This window comes from Psammomys obesus, unplaced genomic scaffold (assembly GCF_907164565.1).
Source record: "Psammomys obesus unplaced genomic scaffold, mPsaObe1.curated_primary_1811, whole genome shotgun sequence".
Lineage (NCBI taxonomy): Eukaryota > Metazoa > Chordata > Mammalia > Rodentia > Muridae > Psammomys > Psammomys obesus.
In genome coordinates this window covers 1960917-1981141 of record NW_026592509.1, presented here as the reverse complement: position 1 = coordinate 1981141, position 20225 = coordinate 1960917, and the positions used below count along the sequence as shown (strand labels likewise).

The 20225-nt window shown below is 53.7% G+C and overlaps 1 protein-coding gene across 4 annotated transcripts in view; it reads right to left on the bottom strand.

Annotated features, from left to right (window-relative positions):
* Positions 1-2894: 2894 nt before the first annotated feature.
* Myh14 (myosin heavy chain 14) overlaps positions 2895-20225 on the bottom strand; it is a 57326-nt gene continuing 39995 nt past the window's right edge. For all 4 annotated transcript variants that reach the window (XM_055613448.1, XM_055613449.1, XM_055613446.1 and 1 more), the window contains 15 exons: positions 18649-18793; positions 18245-18451; positions 17713-17817; positions 17473-17625; positions 16446-16694; positions 15185-15397; positions 13056-13268; positions 12302-12463; positions 11367-11495; positions 10833-10921; positions 10630-10753; positions 8918-9126; positions 5666-5774; positions 3703-3875; positions 2895-3421 (listed from right to left, as the gene is read on the bottom strand). In XM_055613448.1, coding sequence (XP_055469423.1) covers positions 3268-3421; positions 3703-3875; positions 5666-5774; positions 8918-9126; positions 10630-10753; positions 10833-10921; positions 11367-11495; positions 12302-12463; positions 13056-13268; positions 15185-15397; positions 16446-16694; positions 17473-17625; positions 17713-17817; positions 18245-18451; positions 18649-18793 — 2434 coding nt within the window. In that variant the 3' untranslated portion in view covers positions 2895-3267. The remainder of the gene's footprint in view (positions 3422-3702; positions 3876-5665; positions 5775-8917; positions 9127-10629; positions 10754-10832; positions 10922-11366; positions 11496-12301; positions 12464-13055; positions 13269-15184; positions 15398-16445; positions 16695-17472; positions 17626-17712; positions 17818-18244; positions 18452-18648; positions 18794-20225) is intronic.

Genomic DNA, 20225 nt, shown 5'->3' with positions numbered 1-20225 from the left:
CTCCGGCGCCCCACGCTCCCCACTTCCATCACTCCATTTATCCTTCCCTGGCCTGGACTGCGCCGCGGTGTTCTTCCCTCCTTCCCTTGCACTCCAGCTCACTTTCAGTCTTTTGGGGTCCCGACAGTCCTCGTGACCCTGCCATTGCCTGGACGCCCCCCTCTCCCCCCCCCCCCCCCCCCCGCACCCTAGACGGCCCCAACCCCCTGACATCACATTCCGCTGTCCCCAGGCGCCTCTGACTCAAGACCTTCCCAGACGGGGTCGGTCTGGTGCCAGGGAGCTCCCACCAACCCCAGCATCGCCGTCTAGGCAGCCCCCTCCTCAAGCACTTCAACCCCGCGCCCCCTATGGTGCCAAAACACATTTCTTCCCGGCCACCAGAGTTTGCCAGAGCGTGGGACTTCCGTTCCCTCTTGGTGTGCCGAAGTTTGCAGAGTGCACGGGTGTTTTAGACTTGTGCGCTCGTCGCAGGCTCGCTCTGGGCTGGTGCGTCCCGGCAGCGCAGCGGTGGGGTGTCGCCACTGAAGGCAAATCAAGGATGGGATGGGACCCGCTTGCCTAATCTACTAGAGTCGCAGGGTTCAATCTCCGGCAACCCCTCTTGCCCACGTGGTGGGAAGAGGACACGCCTTCCTCGGCTAGGATCTCAGCCTGCCCTTCCCAGCGTTCCTTGCCCACCACGTGCCACGTTCGCGGGTGGATAACTTTCTCAAATCCCGTCTTGGCTCCAAGATGCTACCTCCCCCAAGCCCAGAGACCACACCGGTCCCAGAATCCTTAGCGAACTCCCCCTTTGGAGCTCGGTGGTCCGCAGAATTAGCAATCCCTTGTTCCCACAGCCTCAGGGAAACCTCCCGCTGTCACCGGAGTGTCGGTGGAGGTGTCCTTGGGCCCAATTCTTGATGCAACGATTCCTATGCAAGGGGCATTGAGTCCCCCCTCCCCCCGCCGCCTTCCCTCGGGACGGGTGGGATCTGGTAGGGGCAAGGCAAAGGGCTAGGGGACTCCAGACGCCAGGGTATGAGGTGAGGACTCCTAACATTGCCAAAGGGTTCAACTTATTTAAACAGCCCCTATTATCCCCACCCCGTCCCTCGAAAGAGACGAGTGGGGCGGGGAAAGGCGGTAAGAGTCCTTCTGAAGGGTACTAACCACTCCCACTGTCTCCCCCTGCTCTCCACTTCCCCACACATACCCAGCTTTTTAGTTAAGCTTTTGAAAAAGCTGCCATCATTGTAAACCTCTACAAAACGTGATTTTTGCCCCTTTCCACATCTCCCAATTTACCAAACAGTGTGGGATTCGGGGAGGGAGAGCCAGGTCTGGCCTCCCTTTTCCCCACGGCCGCCAGGGTGCCTGCAACTGCACGCATGCGCTGCATGACGCGCCCCCACACACACAAGCATGCGTCGCGCACCCCTCCTGCGCTGGGGAGGGAAGCACGGACTTGGGGCTGGGGGCGGGGCGATGGGGAGGAACGATTGGTAGAGGGGAAGGGGGTCTTCCTGAGCTCAACGGCTCCCCTCCTTCCTCACACACTCACAGCAATAAGTATATCTACTCCTAGACAGCGGACGGGCCTGGCCTGGCCTGGCGCGGGAGGGGCTGGCCAAGGGGCGCTCTCAGGGATGGGGGCGGGTCCTGAGTCTGGGGGAGGGGAGGTCTGCAACTCTGGTGCTAATGGCGGGTCTTTCTGGCCCACCCGCAGGCAGGGAGGGAGGAGTCGGCAGGCTCCTCCCCCAAGCCTCCCCCACGCCCACCCAGGGTGCATGAACCACCCACGCAGAAGCTGCCGCATGTCAACCCTCCCCCCCAAAAGAAACAGTGTCATGCCCCTCCCCACCCTCCCTCCCACTCCCCTGCCCAATAAATGATTCCTTTTCATTTAGAAGTGGCTTTTCTGATTTAGGTTTGGGGTGCACAGAGAAAAATTAAAGTGTGGGCTAGATGGTGCTGGCCTGCCAGCCCTCTCAAGAGGTTAAGGCAAGGCGGGGGAAACAGAAAAAAAAAAAAAAAGTAAAGGGCGGTGGGAACAATGTTTCCCAGAATACTCCAGTGAGAAGCCGGGGTCCTGGCTCAGCAGCTGCGAGGCTGCCTAGCCTCAGGCAAGCTCTGGGTTCATGCTCCAGTACGACAAAAAACTAACGAAAAGGTTACAAAAGTGGCAGAGGTAGCTAAGGAGCTGGATCAGCATGACTCCAGTCCCAAACCCAGGTGAAAGCTGAGCGTGGCAGAGTGGGCCTGTAATCAAAGCACCGAGGAAGTGGACATATGTGAATCCCAACTTAGGCAACTGGCGATGGGTTTCAGCTGCAGGCCCTGTCTGAAAAAAAAAAAATCGTGTAGAAATCTGGAGGGATGGCTCAGCCATTAAGAGCTCTTGCTGGTCTTGCAGAGGACTGAGTCCTGTTCTCAGCACCCAGTAACTCCAGCTCTAGGGGACCTGATCTTTTGGCCTGCCTTGGTTTCCTTGGTGGCAAACATGAACAGCCCTCTTAAGGAGAGCGCTGAGCTTGGGGACTTGAGCCCTAGGACAAAGGGAGAGTGTCCTGTGTATGCAAAGGTGGATGTCTTCCCTTGTGGATTACCAACCCTGAAGCCAAGCCAGATTGTGGGGTTTAGAACCTGGTTAGGTCTTTCTGTGTGTCCTGAGACTGGTAGCTCAGCCTGTCTGAGCTTATTTCTACCACTCTGAAAGGGCTAGAAAGATGTACTTACTCTCTTGGCAATGCTCAAAGACGCCGAGGAGACAAAGGTTTGCCTAGCGTAGAGTGGGCGGTTTATACTTTCTAGTGTACAGTAAACACCTGGCCATTAGGGAGGATCTCACCTATTACAGAAGCTGAGTAAGCCCCTCGCGCTCTGGTCCCCAGTTAGGAACACAGCCATGGTGAAGGGTCCAGCCAGTTTATTTCTTCGGCGCCTGGAGCATGAGGGACCTGAGCACTGACCTCTGAGAACACAGACCCTCCCCCCATAAAAGAAGGCAGTACACTGGGAGGGGACGGAGGTGCCCTGCCTGCCCTCTGCAGGAGCAGGTCCCTGCTATCCATTCTCATTCCGTCCCCCTGACAGGAACGACCGTCCTGGCCTCCCTCCCGCCTGGCTCCTTGGTTTGGGGCCTTGATTCGAAGTCCCCAGTGGGCAAGGGTCTTGGGGTCTCAGTAGGGTTCATCAATGCCAGAGGGCTTCGTCATTTCAAAGTGCAAACCGGGAGGGTCACTGGGACAGGCTCTGTCCCTGGAACTTCTAGGACACACTGGGTCACTGGGGTGTGGCAGGGGGCGGAGCCTCAGGCTCCTGGGGTGGTGCAGACCCAGGCTCTGCCCCCTCAGCCTCCTCTTCGTCAGAAGCCACGCCCTCCTCCAGCCTGAACACCTGGCGCACGGTGCGCGTGGTGAAGGTGAGCGGGCCACGCCTGTGGGAGGAGAACGCTCAAGTGAGACAGATAGGGACAAGGATGCAGACAGAGATGAGAACACAGACGCAGAAAGAGGAAAGATGGGTACATGTAAAGCTGCGACCAAACGCTGGTAAACGGGCAAACAGCAGCAGAGGGCACCCGAGCAAGACTGAAAAGTGCAGGAGGACAGGAAGGCCGCAGCCTCCTCCCCACCCCAGAGCCCCTTCCCAATGCTGGCCACGCAGGCCAGGTCCTGCTCTCCTCTCCCGGGTGGTACCAGCATGTGGATGGCTTACCGGAGCCTGTTCCTCAGCGTGGTCACCTCCCGGTTCATGGATTCCGCCGACTCTGTGACGTCCTCCAGCTCGCGCTGCAGCCGCCTCCGGCCGGCCTGTGCCCGGGAGGCTTCTTCTTCTGCCTCCTCCAGCTGCCTCTTGAGCTGCTTCAGCCGGAGGTTGCTTTTCTCCAGCTGAGGGGAGGGGGACCGTGTCATTCCTACGGTGTCCTCCAGAGCCTATTGCCACATGCTCTGCACCCCTCACACTAGCCTCTATCCTGCCTCAGCCTCTCCTTTGCAAGGCCGGGTCATCTTGGGCTGCAGCAGCTGTGGTGGCCTACTGAGACCTTCACAATTATGGTAACAAAATACGCAGAAGACAGCTGGGTGTTGGGCAACAGTGAAGGGGCGGTTAGTCTACAACAGCAGAGAAAGCCAGCCCTCCCTGTGAGGTCTCCTGCCACACCACACCCTATCCTATGGCCTGTGGTCTTTGGGACGCAAGGTCATATAGGAAGCAGGTGGGAACTGAGAGGCTTGGGCCTCTGGAGCTACAGTGTTTGCGAGCCATTATTCATGCTGGGATGTGTTGTCTTTTGTTTGTCTGGGTTGTTTGTGTTGTCTTTTGTTTGTTTGGGTTTTTGTTTGTTTTGTTTTTTTACTTTTCTTGTTGGTTTTCTGTTTTTGTTTTGCTGAATCCCCCGAGTTCCTGTAAGTGACCCCAATAAACTCACTGGCTCGCCACACTGGCCTGGTGGAATTGGTTCCTTTGCCTGTCATGGCCCTGTCTGGTATAAACATGCTGCTCCTTGGAATCGTGTGGCAGCATCAGAGGGGCTGGCACAGCCCTCCTTCAGCTCCCCAGGACTGCTGGGCAAGGGGCTACCCTAACATCGTCTTCCTCACGTCCACACCTCTGAGGAATTCAGTGACTGACCACACCATATACCCTGATCTCCCCAGACACTACCATGTCTCTCCAGGGTAACATAAGTCATGTGACTTCGTTCATCTCATGTCGCACAGGCTGGCCTGACTCAATGTGTAGCTAAAGATGACCAACTTCTGCTGGTCCTGCTCATCTCCCAGGTGCAGTGCAGGGAATGGAAACCAGGGTCTTTCTGCATGTCAGGTAAGCGCTTCACCACTGAGCCACACCCCAGCCCTCACTTCATTACTTTTTTTTTGGGGGGAGGGTGACTTTTTCAAGCCAGGTTTTTTTTTTTGTGTGTGTGTGTGTGTGTGTGTGTGTGTGTGAGTGTGTGTGAGTGTGTGTAGCCTTGGCTGTCCTGAAACTCACTCTATAGACCAGGCTGGCCTTGAACTCATATATCCACCTGCCCATGCCTCCCGAGCACTCCCACCACAGCCCAACTTGACCTCGTTTCTTAGATTCCTCTCCCTAGCTATACCGACTCATTCTGCTCACTTCTTTTCCTCAGGGCATTTGAACCTCCCCTCTTTCCTTCTGGCTGTACCTCCCATCAGGTCTTCATTCAAATGTCACTTCCTTGGCCCTTCCCAACACCCAGTCTGGACAAGGCTCTCCATTCCTGTGTCATTCTTCTCTTTTGCAGCCCTCATTAGAGTACGGCCTTATCTTTGTATAACACCTTTCCTGGACTGGTAATGTGAGCATGTGAGGGCCAGGGCTTTCTGGACCCACTAATGCCTAGCAATGTGCCTGGCACAAAGGCTATGCTCGATAATCATGTGGAATTAATGGCAAACAAGGCAGAGCTGCAGAGCTGGGCTTTTAAGGACACAGAGATTCTGCTTGGGCTCTGTCACCTACAGACTACAGGATGTTTTCCGTCCTTGCTGCTGGTTTGAGAACCGTAGCTCTGGTTGTCCTGAAACTCGGCAATCCTGCCTCGTCTTCCACCAGAGCTCGACCCACTGAGCCCCCTGCCAGGCCAGGGCAGCTGTTTTATTCTCTGGCTTTGATCCCACTGGCCACTCTTTGTGATATCGTCTCTCACCTGGTCCCGGAGCTGGTCAGCCACCCTGCGTTCTTCGTCCACCTGAAGAACCACTTCCTTCAGCCGCTTCTCAGCTCTGCGCACCAGCTTGCCGGAGAGCATGCGCTCTCTAAAGAGGAGAAAGGGGGGGATCAGGGAACTCTGTGTCACCGCAGTATGGTGGGTGGCTCTCCCACCCTCCGTCTCTTCCCTCTTTCCTGCCGGTGTTCCAGCTGTCTTCCACACAGCCAGACACTGGCACCAGGATCCCTTCTGCAGGACAGCTAATTCTCTTAAAAATGCTGATGGTTTTGAAAGAGGGTCTCTGGGGACCAGGGGGCCCCAAACTTACTATGTAGCCAAGGATGACCTTGAACTCCTAATCCTCCTGCCTCTACTTCCCAAGTGGGACGACCAGTATGCACCATCACGCCCAGTTTATGCAGTGTTGGGATAAAGCCTGGGCCTCTACCCCAGCTGCAGCCCCAACCTGTCTCTGGATGCGGAGTGATTCACATGCCCTCCAGACTGAGGTGGAAGTGCTGAGCTGGAAATCAGGCATCCTCGACAGACACGCCTGTCTGATCTGTTTTTCTATACATCACATATGCCTGCTGCACTGGAAATTCCTCATGGCTGGCCTCAGTGATGGGGTGGATTAGCATAGTACTTCCTGACAGGTGTTGTGGGAGGTTTGTTGACAGAAAACAGCCTCTATTGCCATTGCTTCCTGCTTTCTTTCTTTCTTTCTTCGTGTATTTATATTTCTGTGTGTGTGTGTTCATGTGCATGCTGTGCCATGTGCTGGGAAGGTCAGAGGACAACCTGTAGTTGAGTCTCCCCTTCTTTCACGTGGGTCTTGGGGATTGTATTCAGAACCAGGTGGCAAGCCCACCGAGCCACTCTACCAGTCTTTTATAAAAAAATGTTAATCTTTCGGTTGTTGGGGGCACAAACGTCCTGGTGACCACAGAACACTAGGGAAACCAGAAATGTTAAACTCAGAAATACTTGCTTTCCCTTCCAGACAGCTGAAAGTGGACTGTGTTAACTTCCTGGTGAGCCTTTTGCTGTCTGAGGTGGTAGGCCTCCCCCACCTTTTGCCATAGAGGCAGACCTTACCCAAATCCTCCATAATGCTTACCCCAGACTCTCCCTCCCTACCCTATTCTCTTGAGATCCTAGTTGAGCCCATCTTTAGGGAAGATGTCACATAGACGTAACGGCCTGCTGACCTCTGTGCTGTCAGTCAGAGACCACACTAGATTCTAGGCCTTTCAGCTCTAGAGCCCACCCCACGGTCACACGGACTTTGTAAGGAAGTTTCTGCACAGTCACACCATAAGCTTTATTGTGCACCTGGCTGGTTGCTGCCTGGAAACACTTCCCCAAACTGGACTGTGTTTTAAATAAGCTGACAATGAACTGTCTGGCCTCAGACTCCCAGACTCTGATCCAGGCTGACAATGTCCATCTGAACCAGGTTTTCACCCTCATCTCTTTGCATGGTTTACTCCCCATTCGACCCCTTCAGAACCTCAGCTGATGGTTTCTTTTGTTTGATGGTTATTTTGTTTGTATGGAGGGTTTTTGTTTTGTTTTGTTTTGGTCTTGCTTTGTTTTGTTTCACGGGACAGGGTCTCACTGTGTAGCCGTGACCTGAAACCCTCTATGCAGACCAGGCTAGCCTCCAGCTCACAGATGCACCCACCTTTGCCTCCGAGTGCTGTGCTCAAAGGCGTGAAGCACAATTCCTGGCTTGGTGGTTACTTTCAATTAACTTGACACAACCTCCAATCACCTGGAAAGAGTGTGTCGATAAAGGACTGTCTATATCAGGCTGGACTGTAAGCATGTCTGAAGAGGATTGTACACCAGGCTGGGCTGTGGGTGTGTCTGAGGGGATGTTTGTATTGGTTGGACTGTGGGAGTGTCTGAGGAGATGTCTGTGTCAGGCTGGGCTGTGGGCGTGTCTGAGGGGATGTCTGTATTGGTTGGGCTGTGGGCGGGTCTGGGGGGGGTTGTCTTGACTGTTAATTAATGTGGGAAGACCCAGCTTGCAGGTAGTAGCATTTTTCCTGGGTTTGGGTCCCGGATTGTGTAAATGAGAAGCTGAGCTGAGCACAGGCATGCTCTGGACTATGTATATGACCAGTTGCTTCAGGTTCCTGCTACCTTGACTTCCCCAAAATAATAAACTATAATCTGTGATTGCAAGCTGAATAAGCCCATTCTCGCTTAAGCTGATTTTGTTGAGGTGTTTGTCACAGCAACAGAAGTAAAACTAGGAGAGAGAGAGTGTGTGTGTGTGTGTGTGTGTGTGTGTGTGTGTGTGGTCAGGGGACAAGCTCAAGTGTCAGTCCCCATTTCCCACCTTGTTTGAGGCAGGGTCTCAGTTCACTGCTGTGCACAAGGTTAACTGGCCAATGAACTTCCAAGGATTCTCCTGTCTCTCCCTCCTGTCTTGCTGTAGGAATGCTGGATTACAGACACATGCTACCATGTCCAGCTTTTCTGTGGGTGCTGGGATTTCAGGCTCAGGTCCTCACTTTACAGAAAGCATTTTACCCACTGAGCCACCTTTCTAGCCTGGCTTCTTGGCTCTAAACACGAGTATGTGTGGACATGGCACGATATACAAGTGCAGCCATTTTGTGACCACCAGGGAAATACGCAGACACTGACCCAAAGCATCTTTTTATATAGGAAAAGGCATTCCTTTCTGAGATGGTTTGATGGGGGGGTGAGTTCTCACTCCTTGTTCTCACACCCTCGGCCTGTAACTCCAGCTGCTTCCATGTGGCTGTGGACTTGAGCTATCACAGGACTTGTTCCACTTATAGCTAAAGCGGCACAGTGCTAGCTCCAAGCCTCCAGAAGCCAGCGAAGGTGTCCCTTATTCTTGGGCCCATAGCTCTGCCATGTAGGCCATCCTGGGCTAGCCTGCTGAAGGATGAGAAGCCACACGGAACACAACCAAGTTAGTCTAGTCGTTCTAGGCAAGGCCTTACATGTCCTTGAGTCCAACCAAGCAAACCCATGTAGCCAGCCCTCCTATCAGCAAAGCTGCAGCAGGCTGGCCAATCAAGTCCAGCACAAAAGAACTTGCCAGCCAGGGCCAAATTCAAAAGCAACAATAAACTGCTTTTACAGTCACTAAGTTTTAGGGAGTTTTGTTACACAGCAAGAGCTAGCTGTATACACTGTACTCTCTACAGTTACATAGTTACTCTCCTGTAGTTACTTCCAGGCCAGAGCACCCTCCCTTCTCACCTGGTCTCCTGCTCCAGCTGCTCCTCTGCCTGGGCCAGCTTAGACTCAAGAGCAGCGATCAGCATCTTCTGCCGAGCTCGGGATCCAGCATCCTCTTCACCCAGGCGAGCCCGCAGTTCCTGGATCTGCCGCTCCAGCTGCTGCCTTCCGCTCTCAGCCTTGGCTGAAAAACTGCGTTCAGCAGACAGCTCTGTAGTAAGAGACTCTACCTGCAGCAGGAAAGGAGGCAGGACATTGTGATGAGGCCTCAGAAAGAAGCTGGTGGCCACGCTAGGTACCTCCTGGGATGGGCTGAGCCCATGGCTGTTACATGCACAGCACAGAGCCTTAGTGGTACTAAGCTCTCAACAAGAGCACTTCAACAAGCCCAGGAGAAACAATCCTCAGCAAATAGCACCTTTTACTTCTTAGTGAGCAAGAATGTTTTAAATTTATTTAAAAGTACTCAAAATTATTTAAATCTACTTAAATTCAGTTTTGATATTTTCATTTGAAATAGGGTCTCATGTTGATTGGGTTGACCTAAAACTCAATGTAACTGAAGATGATCTTCCTGCCTCCACCTCCCAAATGCTGGGATGACAGGCATGCACCGCCACAGCCAGGTTCAGCTTTGCTATTTTAGTGAGTCTCAGAGATGGTCACAAACTTGTCTAAATGCTCTAAATTCGTGGTTGCGAACTGCGCTATTTCTGGCCCTTCACACTCTCCTCGGCACCGGGGTCACCTGAGGAGCCTGTGAGAAGAAGGCAGCCTCTGTCCCTCCCACCACAGAGTCTGAGCCCCCAGCAGCAGAGACCTGTGGGGTGGTCTGAGGAAAGAGGCCTTTCCATTCATAGCCGCTGGCGGATGTGTAGACTGGGCCCTGGTCCTAATAATAGCGCTTCGCCCTCAGCCTGGAAGTCACAGAACAGCAGACACTCAGCCCAGGCTGATTAAAGCTTTTCACGTCTCGCCTCCCGGGGCACACTCGGGAGCCCAGCAGCCCTCCATTAGCCCTTAAATTTTTAATTGTAAATGAAAATAGTGTCAGGAGGTGGCTAGGACTCAGTTGGCAGAGGGCTTGCCTAGCATACTAGGAGCCCTGGTGTCCCAGTACAGCGTAAGCCGGGTTCGGTGGCACAAGCCTGCCATCACAGGTAGGGGAATCAGAAGCACAAGATCACCCTCAGGCTACACAAAGAATCTCTGAAGCTGGGAGTGATGGAGCCATGCCAGTAATCACAGCACTCGGAGAGGCAGAGGCAGGGGGATCACTGTGACTTCCAGGCCAGTGTGAGGCTATTGGTGGGGGCTGACCAGCAACGCCCTGTACTTCTACCTGCAGAGTTTTCCCTCCTGACTGAGTTTACGATGATAAACAAGCTTTCCTGTTAATAACGTGTGAAGCAATCCAGTCACAGGACATTGCTCTTTACAGCCCTGGCTGGCCTTTAACCTGTGACAGTGCCCCTGTCTTAGCTCTGGAAAGTACCGAGATTGCAGCTGTGAGCTGCCACACCTTGATAGCTCACTTAATTACGATTGCAAGCCTGTCTGAGAGTTGTTCGGAATTACAGCTGAATCGGTAAGTTGTGCCTTCCTGACTTATGAATTCCTCGTCATCCTTCAAAATTACCAAATGCCCTCTGTTCAGCTGGTTGAGTAAGAGTCAACTAAAGGCTGGGGTGGAGGAGGGGCAGTGGTGGGCAGGGGGCGCCAGCTGAGCCCACCTGTAGCAGCAGCTTCCGGTAATGGTCCTTGAGCAGCTCAGAGTTGCTCTGTTCTTCCTCCAGCTCCTCTTCCAGCTGCCCCAGACGCCCCTCCAGCTGCCGTTTCTCCTCCAGAATGGCTGTCCTGGAAGAAGGTAAGGCATCGCTTCAGTGGGCAGGCCTCTAGGAGGGGCATGCCCGGCCCGCGGCACCAGGACACTCACTTGCTAAGGTTGCCACTGGCCACCTCCTCTGCCATCTCATCTCTGTCCTGCTGGGCCTGTCTCCGGGCCCGGTCTGAGGCAGCCAGTTCCTATACGGACCAGTCAGAGGCGGAGGGGTGAGGGGTTACGACATTGGCATCAACTCTTCTCTGCCTTCACCAGAGGATTTTTCTCAGCGCTGGCCGCCAATGCTCCATTACTCCCCTCTGCTGAGTTGTGTCCCCCGCAGCCGTGCTCCTCCTCCACGCCTCTCATTCCTAGGCCTCCTTCTACCAGGCCACAAGCCCTCCCTCCTATCCCCTGTCCAATCAGCCTCCTAGTCCTGACTTCCTGGCTCCTGTCCGTCTTAAATCTTTCCAGAACTGGCCCTGCACGCTGGCTGCCAACAGCCCCCAGAACAAGATTCCCGCAGAAGGCACATGGAGCCACTTCCGAAGTCTCTCCTCCCAAGGCCCCGCCCACTCCCCCCGAACATCCCGTTAAGCCACGCCCACGCCGAGACCTCCCACTAGGCACCGCCCACACCAGTCTCACCTCCTGCAGCCTCAGCACCTCTGCTTCCAGCCCCTTGAGCCTTTTCTCGCTTTCTTTGTTCAGGGTAAAGATCTCCTCCCGGGAGCTGCGCGTCTCCTCCACCTCTCGCCACAGCTCCTTCATCTGGGCCTGTGTGGGTGCAGGCTTAGTTGAGCTGCTTCCAGAACCCCCACCCTGGAGGCTGCTCACTGCGGACAAGCTTTGGCCAGGGCATGCGAGGCCAGCACAGAGCCTGTGTGCCCTGGGCCAACTCCACCTCTTCCCTAAGCCTTAGTTAAATTCTTAAAGTGACCCAGAGACGATTTAGCCTGTGGCTATGTGGCCATAGCCTGGGAGGGCGAGGAGAGGCCAGCACAAGTTTCTTTCTCCCAAGGGGATACCATGAGGAGCCAGGGAGGAAGAAGATGGGCTGCGGTGGTCAAACAGTCATTATTACTATCACACGCCCGATGAGGGGGTTAAACAAGAGATCCTGTCTCTGGGTGCTTGAAGTGGCCCTTTTGATGGCTGCCCTATAGGAATATACCACAGGCATCTGTCGTTTAAATTATCCTAGTATGGGCTCGGGGTGTGTGGCTCAATGATAGAGCCGCAGCCTAAAATCCTCCAGTGAGGGGCTGGGAGTGTGGCTCGGTGGTAAAGGCCCTTCTTGGAGTCCCCCAGAGAGCATGATTTAAGGCCCTAGGTTCCATCCTCAGTGGCACTAAATTTATTACCTAATTACATAATGAACTAAAATTTCAAAGTCCAGCATCTAAAATGAATGAAGTGCAAAGAAAAAAAAAAAGAGAGAGAGACATCAGAGGCCTGCTTTTGAGAGGCTGCTAGGGAATCCAGCTTCTGCTGGTGGTGACGGCCATAGGGACAGACCGCCCTGGGTGCCTGGTCCCCCCATGTGGGACTCCTCCTCACCCCCACCCAGGACCCCTCCTCACCTGCATCTTTTTCAGCTGCTTCACTGCCTCTTCCTTGCCCTGCCCGGCAGCAGATGTCTGGGCCTTCAGCTCCTCCAGTTCGGACTCTAGCTTCTTGCGGGCAGCCATAGCCAGTGCCCTCTGCTTCCGTTCCTCATCGCGCTCCACCTCGGCGTCTCTCAGCTAGGGCGGGTGGGTAGCAGAGGTCATGGCACCCAGATTCCCTCCAGGTACTTGTTCCTCTGTGGCTCATCCTACCTTGCCCTTTTTGGTCCCTATACCCTTCCGGCCTGTCCTGTACCTATTTCCTTTGGAATGAAGCATTCCCTCCTGGAGGGAAATGGGGAGGCTTAGGAAAATCACAGGAACACACGAAACAAAAGACGCTGTAAGATTCACAAGCTCCCCTCCCTGAGGCCACACAGCAGTAAGTACTGGCTGAGGGACAGGAGGCTCTTCATGGAGTTGTTGGCAACATGGGCAGCCCAGATTCACCCTCGCTGCTGTAGAAGTCCTAAGGCTCCTAGGGAAAAGTCTAGGGACACCTGCACATCGCTTAGGCTGAGGGGCAAAAGGCGGGTGCCGCCACACGGTGCTTGGTGGATGGTGTCTGTCTGGACCGCTAATGTGCCTGCCACACATGTATGTGCCTGCCTCCTGGCAGCGCAGGAAGACGGCTGTCCGCGTGGAGCTGGACAAGAGGACCCCGACCTCAGCGGAAATGCTCACAGAGGGGACTCCCTTTCTACACAAGTTCACCAGGGTGGGGCAGTACCTGCTTGGCCAGCTGCCTCCGCCTCTCCTCACCAGCATCGTCTCGGCCCTGCAGGTCTCGCTCGTGCTGAGCCTTCAGCGCCTGCACTGTGACCTCCAGACGCAGCTTGGCATCCTCTGTGGCCGTCAGCTCGTCCTCCAGTTCTGTCACCTGTGTCCGAAGGTCACTGGCAGCCTGCTCAGCCGCCCTTCGGGCTCTCTCCAGCTCGTGCACCTGGTGGGAAGAGGAGCGAGTCTGAGGCCCGGGCCAGGATTACCACGGTGTCTTGAACAGAGCGGAGGAGGCTATGATGGAGAGTGGGGTGGCAGCTGGCAGAGGGGCCTAAGCGAGTTCATTCCCTCCTTCACACTGTTTCCTGAGCACCAGACGCTCAGATCATTCTAAATTGTCTGAAAACCTGTATGTGATAGTTAATTGTTATTTTTTTTTAAAGATTTATTTATTTAATATGTATACAATGTTGTGTTTTGCATGTACACCTGCACACCAGAAGAGGGCAACAGATTTCCTTATAGATGGTTGTGAGCCACCATGTGGTTGCTGGGAATTGAACTCAGGACCTCTGGAAGAGCAGCTAATGCTCTTAACCTCTGAGCCATCTCTCCAGCCCCCGTTAATTGTTATTTTGATTTTTGGTTTTGGTTTGGTTTGGGTTTTCAAGACAGGTTTTTTGTTTTTGTTTTTAATATCCTTGGCTGTCCTGGGACCCACTTGGTAGACCAGGCTGGCCTCAAACTCAGAGATCTGTCTGCCTTGGTTTTAATTGTTAACATGACACAAACTAGAACCACTTGGGAAGAAAGTCTCAGACTGTCTCAGATTTAGGCAGGGGCTGTCTAAATCCAGTTGGGCTGTGAGGAATGTCTTAACTGTGTTGGTGATGGGGAAAGACACCACCCAGGCTGGGCGGCGCTGCACCCTAGGCCTGGGCCCTGGACTGTCTTTAAAGGGTGCATACATTCATTTTCTGCTGTTGACTGTGAATGTGACCAGCGGCTTCTCACACTCCTGCCTTGACACCCTCCAAGGGCGGATTAGAACTTGGAATTGTGAGCCGAGTAAATCCCTTTTCCCCTCACACTGCTCTTGCCGGGTGTCACAGCGGCAGCAGATTCAGAGACAGCTAGCAGAGCCACCTGCATGCGTGACGCAGGTAGGAACCCCTAATCCAAAGTTTCAAATTTAAAATGAAAACCACTTTGTAAGAAAGATTTATTTGTTTATGTATATGAGAGCTCTATTTGCATGACAGAGAACATCAGGCAGAAAAGGGCATCAGATCTCACTATAGATGGTTATAAGCCACCATATAGTTGCTAGGAATTGAACTTAGGACCTCTGGATGAGCAGCCAGTGCTCCTAACAACTGAACCATCTCTCCAGCCCTGAAAACCACTTAAAAAAAATATATATTTTTTTGTTTTTATTTTATGTGCATTGGTGTTTTGCCTGCATATATATCTATGTGAGGGTGTGGGGTCCCCTGGAACTGGAGTTACAGGCGGCCATGTGGGTGCTGGGAATTAAACCTGGGTCCTATGGAAGAACACCCACCGCTCTTAAGCACTGAGCCATTTCTCCAGCCCTCCCCACTTTTTGGTAGTAAAAATTTAAAAACCCTAACAGGTGTGTTGAACCTGCAGCCACTGAGATGTGGCTTAGCTGTGGATACAGTCTGCCACAAAACCATGCACTCTAGGCTGGGGAAATGCCTTAATTGTTGAGCTCACTGGCTGCTCATCTAGAGGACCTAGGTTTAATTAGCACGCATAAGGTGGCTTGCAACCATCTGGGAAGCTGGTCATGGTAGAGCATGTCTTTAGTCCCAGCACTTGGGAGGCAAAAATTTCTGAGTTTGAAGCCAGCCTGGTCTACAGAATGAGTTTCAGGGCAGCCAGGGCTACACAGTGAGACCCTGTCTCAAAAAACAAAACAAAACAAACAAAAAAAACAAAACAACTGTGCGTGTGACAGCGGATTCTGTTTGTACCATGCAAGTGTGTGTAGAATGCCTGTTGGCATTTGGTGAGCAGAGCTCTTGGCTATGTGAACACATGACTACAACGTCTGGTGTGAGCACACGTGTGTGTTCCTAAATACCCATCCCACTGTGCCCACGGCCTGCTTACATTCTTGCCCACATCATCCTTGCTGCTCAGCAGTGCCTCCAGCTCAGCCCGCAGTGCACGGTTCTGTCTCTCCAGCTCCTCCCGAGCCTCCTGCTCCTCCTCCAGGGCCCGTGTCAGCGACAGGGCCCGGGCCTCTCGCTCCCGGCCTTCGGCCTCCACCCGTTCTCGGTCCTCCACAGCCCGCAGCACGGCAGCCTTCTCCTCTGCCAGGAGCTGCGGGGAAAGATGTAGGGGAAAATGGGTTGACTGGAAGGAGGGTGGAGAAGGGAGGAGGGGAGGAAGGAGGGAGATACTAGAGAGAGACAGAGACAGACATAGAGAGAGGCAGACAGACAGGGGGAGAGACAGACAGACAGTGAGGGAGAGAGGGAGTGAGAGCTAGAAATGGAGATGCACAAAGAGAAACAAGAAATAGACAGGGGGAGAGACAGAGCTAGCCAGCTTGCTCTAGGGATGGCCACCACATCCACCCAGCATTTAATGGACGCTGAAGTATCAGGACTGCAGCTTTCACTTTAGCCACAGAGCTACCTCCCCAGCTCTCTGAAAACCTTTTCATCACCTAGAGAGACACATGATCTTCACTACACAGACTGTGGGGCCTGGGAACTTCCGTCCATATCTGGTGGGCTTTAATCAGGGACGGTGGAAAGAAACTCTGCGTGACTTCTGTTTATGTCTCCCACGGGCTGCCTGCCATGAAGTTCTGACTCACCGAAGACCCAGAAGCAATCAACCAATGGTCATGAACCAAACCCTCAAACCCGTGAGCCAAAATAACCTTTTCACTTCATAAGCCAGTTCCTCCAGTACTTGCCACAGTGACAGACCGCTGACAGGCACATGAACCTTTGACATCTGCAATGACCATTTTACTCCTCAGGCTGTGGAATACCTGATATGATTTCTATTTTCTGGATGGGTAAAGTGAGGCTGAGATAGGAGTAGCAACACACAGGACAGACGAGGCAGGATATGAGCAGCCTTGGGAGCACAAGGGAGGATGTCTCATCATTCAGACTGGGACACTCAAGCAACAGGGTGACCCTGGGTGACAGGCACACGCTGGGGCACCTGGGAGGCCTGCCTTACAGATGTTTTGGCAGAGGCACCACCTACCTATCTGGCTGTGACATCACGCTCCTACGAACACTTCAAAACTTATCTCAAAAGACTCCTCTCCCGCAGCAAGCTTCTCCCAAATATTGAAATGGGTTTCTGGTTACTTAGGGTGGCCAGCCAGGTAAACTGAGGCACTTACCTGGTCAAACTTGCGCTGCTTCTTCTCCAGTGTGCTCAGGAGCTGTTTCTGCTGCCCCAGGTCCACCGTGGCATCGTCCAGCTCTTGCTGCAGCCGCCGCCGGGCTCGCTCCAGCCTCTCTACAGCCTCTGTCTTTTCTGCCAGGCGCTGGGCCAGGGCCTCTGCCTCCCGGGCTGCACGGCGGCGAGCCTCCTCCCCAGCCTCCAGCGCCGTAGCCTCTTCCTCTTGCCGTCGCCGCCATTCAGAGAGCTGTATAGCAGAGAAGAGCTTGGGGCCATGGCTACAAATGACTGTGGGGTGGGCTCCTGGCACCCTGACGCCTAAAGATGGCCTCATAGCAGCTGAGACCCTGAGGACTATCAACCCAGCCTAACCCAGCGCTCAGTCCAAATGGGACTCGCCCTTGGATCTCAAGACCAAGGCAAGGTGACAAAGGCTGAAGAGAAGAAACACAATCTGAGGGAGTCTACAGGATGGGGAAGAGTCTCCATAGACGAGGGTTTTGAAGATGGGTTTTGAGGCACACACAGGAGCCTGCTCATTCATCCTGCTGGCATTTCTTAAGGCATCCCACACACATTAGGGTCACTTATTTGAAAGAACTCATAATCTGGTGGGGAGACAAATGGGTAGAACGGTTACAGCCCAAGGTGGCCAGAACTTGGCAAGGAGTAAAACGGAGGGTGGAGGAGACAAGCAACCTACTACAAGGGAGAGAACAAAGGTTCACAGACATTACTGGGAACTACAGGCAGAGGCTCTGTCCAGGGTACTGGGGAGCCATAGCTAGCTGTGAGCGACGGTGGGCAAAGTCCTTACGCCACCTAGGGACAGAGCAGAAGCTTCAGAAGGGCAGGGTTGGTGGCTCACAAGGCCAGAGTGTACTATGAGGGTAGGGAGGTCAGCATGGCGGCAAGAACACAGCAAGGGTGGCAGGTGAAAGCGGCCCCAAGGCCTAGCATGAGCCAGGACACTGGGCACAGTGGCATGGGGGCCATGGTCCCTGGTGCGTGTCTTTACTGCTCACCTGGGCCTGTGTAGCCTGCAGCTCACGGCCAGCCCGCTCCTTGGCGACCACCTCCTCCTCCATCTGCTCCCGAAGCCCCGCGGCCTCGGCCTCGAGGGCACGCACACGCGACCCCAAGGCCAGCTTTGCCCTGGTCTCCTCCTGCAGCAGCTCCTGTGGGTGGAAGGGATGCCGGGGTGAGGCGGACTCGGCAGCAGAGTAGAGGGTGGGGAGGGGTAAGGAGGGGGCGAGCAGGGTCACCTGGGTGTCGTGCAGCTGGGACTCCGCACTGCTCAGCTCCTTGCCGAGCCTGATGGCCTTGGACTCAGCCTCGCTCAGTGCTGCGGACACGCTCTCAAGCTCAGCCTGTGGAAAGGAGGTAATGAAGCCAGCCGGGGTAGTTCAACATGGTGGGCTTTGTTGGTGCTTCTGTCCCAAATCCCGGCTGCACCCATGGGCGGCTATCCTAGGGTCTAACGCAGCGTAGACACAGAGCCAAGTGTTAGGTGTTCACGGAGGAGACGGATTTCTGGCCCCTGTGTCCACAGGGACATTATACAGCTGTGCTCAGGCTGATCTGAAGAGGGAGCCACAGCCATGTCACCCGCAGGGTCTACAGAACAAGTTCCAGGACAACCAGGGCTACACAGAGAAACCCTGTCTCAGAAACTAGAAGTACTTGAGCTAAGCTGGTCTGGGGTGGAGTCGTTTTTGGTCTTTCCTTCCTGCCCTATTTAGAGTGGCACTATTCACAGTCCCCCAGGAACAGTCACATGGTGCACCCCCCGCCTACCTGGGCTCTCTGCAGCTTCTCAGCTGCCTCCGCCCGCGCCTGCTCCGTGTCACTGGCCCGGCCCTGGGTCTCCTGTAGCTGGGACTCCAGGCGCCGCCTCTTCTGCTCACCCTCCTGTCTCAAGGTCTGCAGGCTGCTCAGCTCAGCCCTCAGCTCGGACACCTCGGCCTGCAGGGCTAGTCGGGTCTTCTCCCACACTCCTTTACCCTGCACGGAATAGATGGACCCGCAGAGGCTCCACCTCTGAGCCTTTGCACACCCATCACCCTACATAGCCCACTCCCTCATCTCCTTGGTTTTGTTCAATAGTCCCTTTCCACCAAGAACCCCATCGACTAAGTAATTACTCAATTAACACAGTGAGAGCCTACATCCCAGAGAGTGGCCAGTGGCTAGCTACTTACCCTCCGCGCTTGCTCCAACTGCTCCGCCAGCTCCCCCACAGCCTGGCCATGCCTCTGCCTCAACTCCTGCATGGCTACCTCATGAGTACGGGCCTCCTCTTCCAAAGCCTTCTTCAGCTCCGTCACCTCCTGCTCCCTCTTGGACCTTTGATGGGGGAGCAGAAGGGGACAAGAATTGAGACCTAAGGACTGTGAGATGTGAGAGAGCCAGATGTGGTTTCCTTCCTTATGCTTCCTGGGAGGGGCTGGATGTGAGGCCTCCCCCACAGGCTCATGTGGTCCCATACTCCAGTGCCCAGGCAGAGGTGCTGTTTTGAAAGAATGGCGAAGCTTTAGGACAAGGGATTCAGCTGACTCGCGGAGGCTGAGGGTTACAGACAGCCTGGGTTCCCTCCCAGGTCCATCTGGCTCTGTCAAGATTAGAGCTCCCCTACGACAGACAGGAGACATTTCTGCCTCCACGGAAGCCACTTCTCTGCCATGGAATCCTGAGCTAAAACAAACCTTCCATGTGGTGGAAGTTTTGATTTCTCTACAAACTCAGTTATGTAATATAAACAGGTTTTTGTTTTAATCCCAAGTGTGGGATATGGGGTTGCCTTAGTTTATCCACAGCTGATAACACCTCGTGTGGCTCAGAGAGGGGAGCAGTCTTTGCCAGCTGTAGTTACTTTAATTCTGAGGACTCTGAGAGGGTATAAACACCAGAGCCCAGAGAAAGAAAGGAGGCCTTGAGGAGATGGATGGAGAAAGAAAAAGGCTGCTTGTTCTGCTGGATATCCTGACAACTGAGCTTGGTGTTTTTCCAAAGAACTCGACCGTCCTAACTAAGTCTAAAGAGTTCTATAGCCCTGTCCCTTCTAACCTTCCTCTCCTGCTGTGGGTGGGGGTGGAGCTTGGAAAGAAGGCAGAGGCATTAGGGAACCTAAATTAAAAGTTTAAAACAAGTGATTACACTTTCCTCTCAAGTAACCTCTTGTTGGGTATTTGGTTGTGTAACAAATACATTTTCCAAGGTACCTGGGTAGTAATACAAGAGGAAGGGGGTTTCTCATCGAGTGTGAACTCCTAGTCACACTCAACCCTTCTTTTTGGGCTGCTCTTCAGCAGTGTACTCTCGAGTCTCTCCTATAGCCTTCCCTTGAGTCTTTCTTATTACTTACATGTATGTGTGTGGGTATGTGCATGTGACTGCAGTGCCCAAGAAGGCCAGAAGGGGGTGTCATATCTCCTGGAACTGGAGTGGCAGGAAGTTGTAAACCACTATGTGGGAGCTGGGAACTGAACTCAGATTCTTCGTAAGAGCAGCCAGTGCTCTTAACCACTGAACCATCTCTCCAACCCCCCTACTTCACTTAAGAGCTGGTATTGATGGGCAGTGGTAGTCCACGTCTTCAACCCAACACTGGGGATGCAGAGGCAGGTGGAGCTCTGTGAGCTTAAGGCCAGCCTGGTCTACACAGTGAGTTCCAGGACAGCCAGGGCTATGCAGAGAAACCAAAACCAAACAAACAGACAAGGAAAGGAAAGAAGGAAAGGAAAGGAAAGGAAAGGAAAGGAAAGGAAAGGAAAGGAAA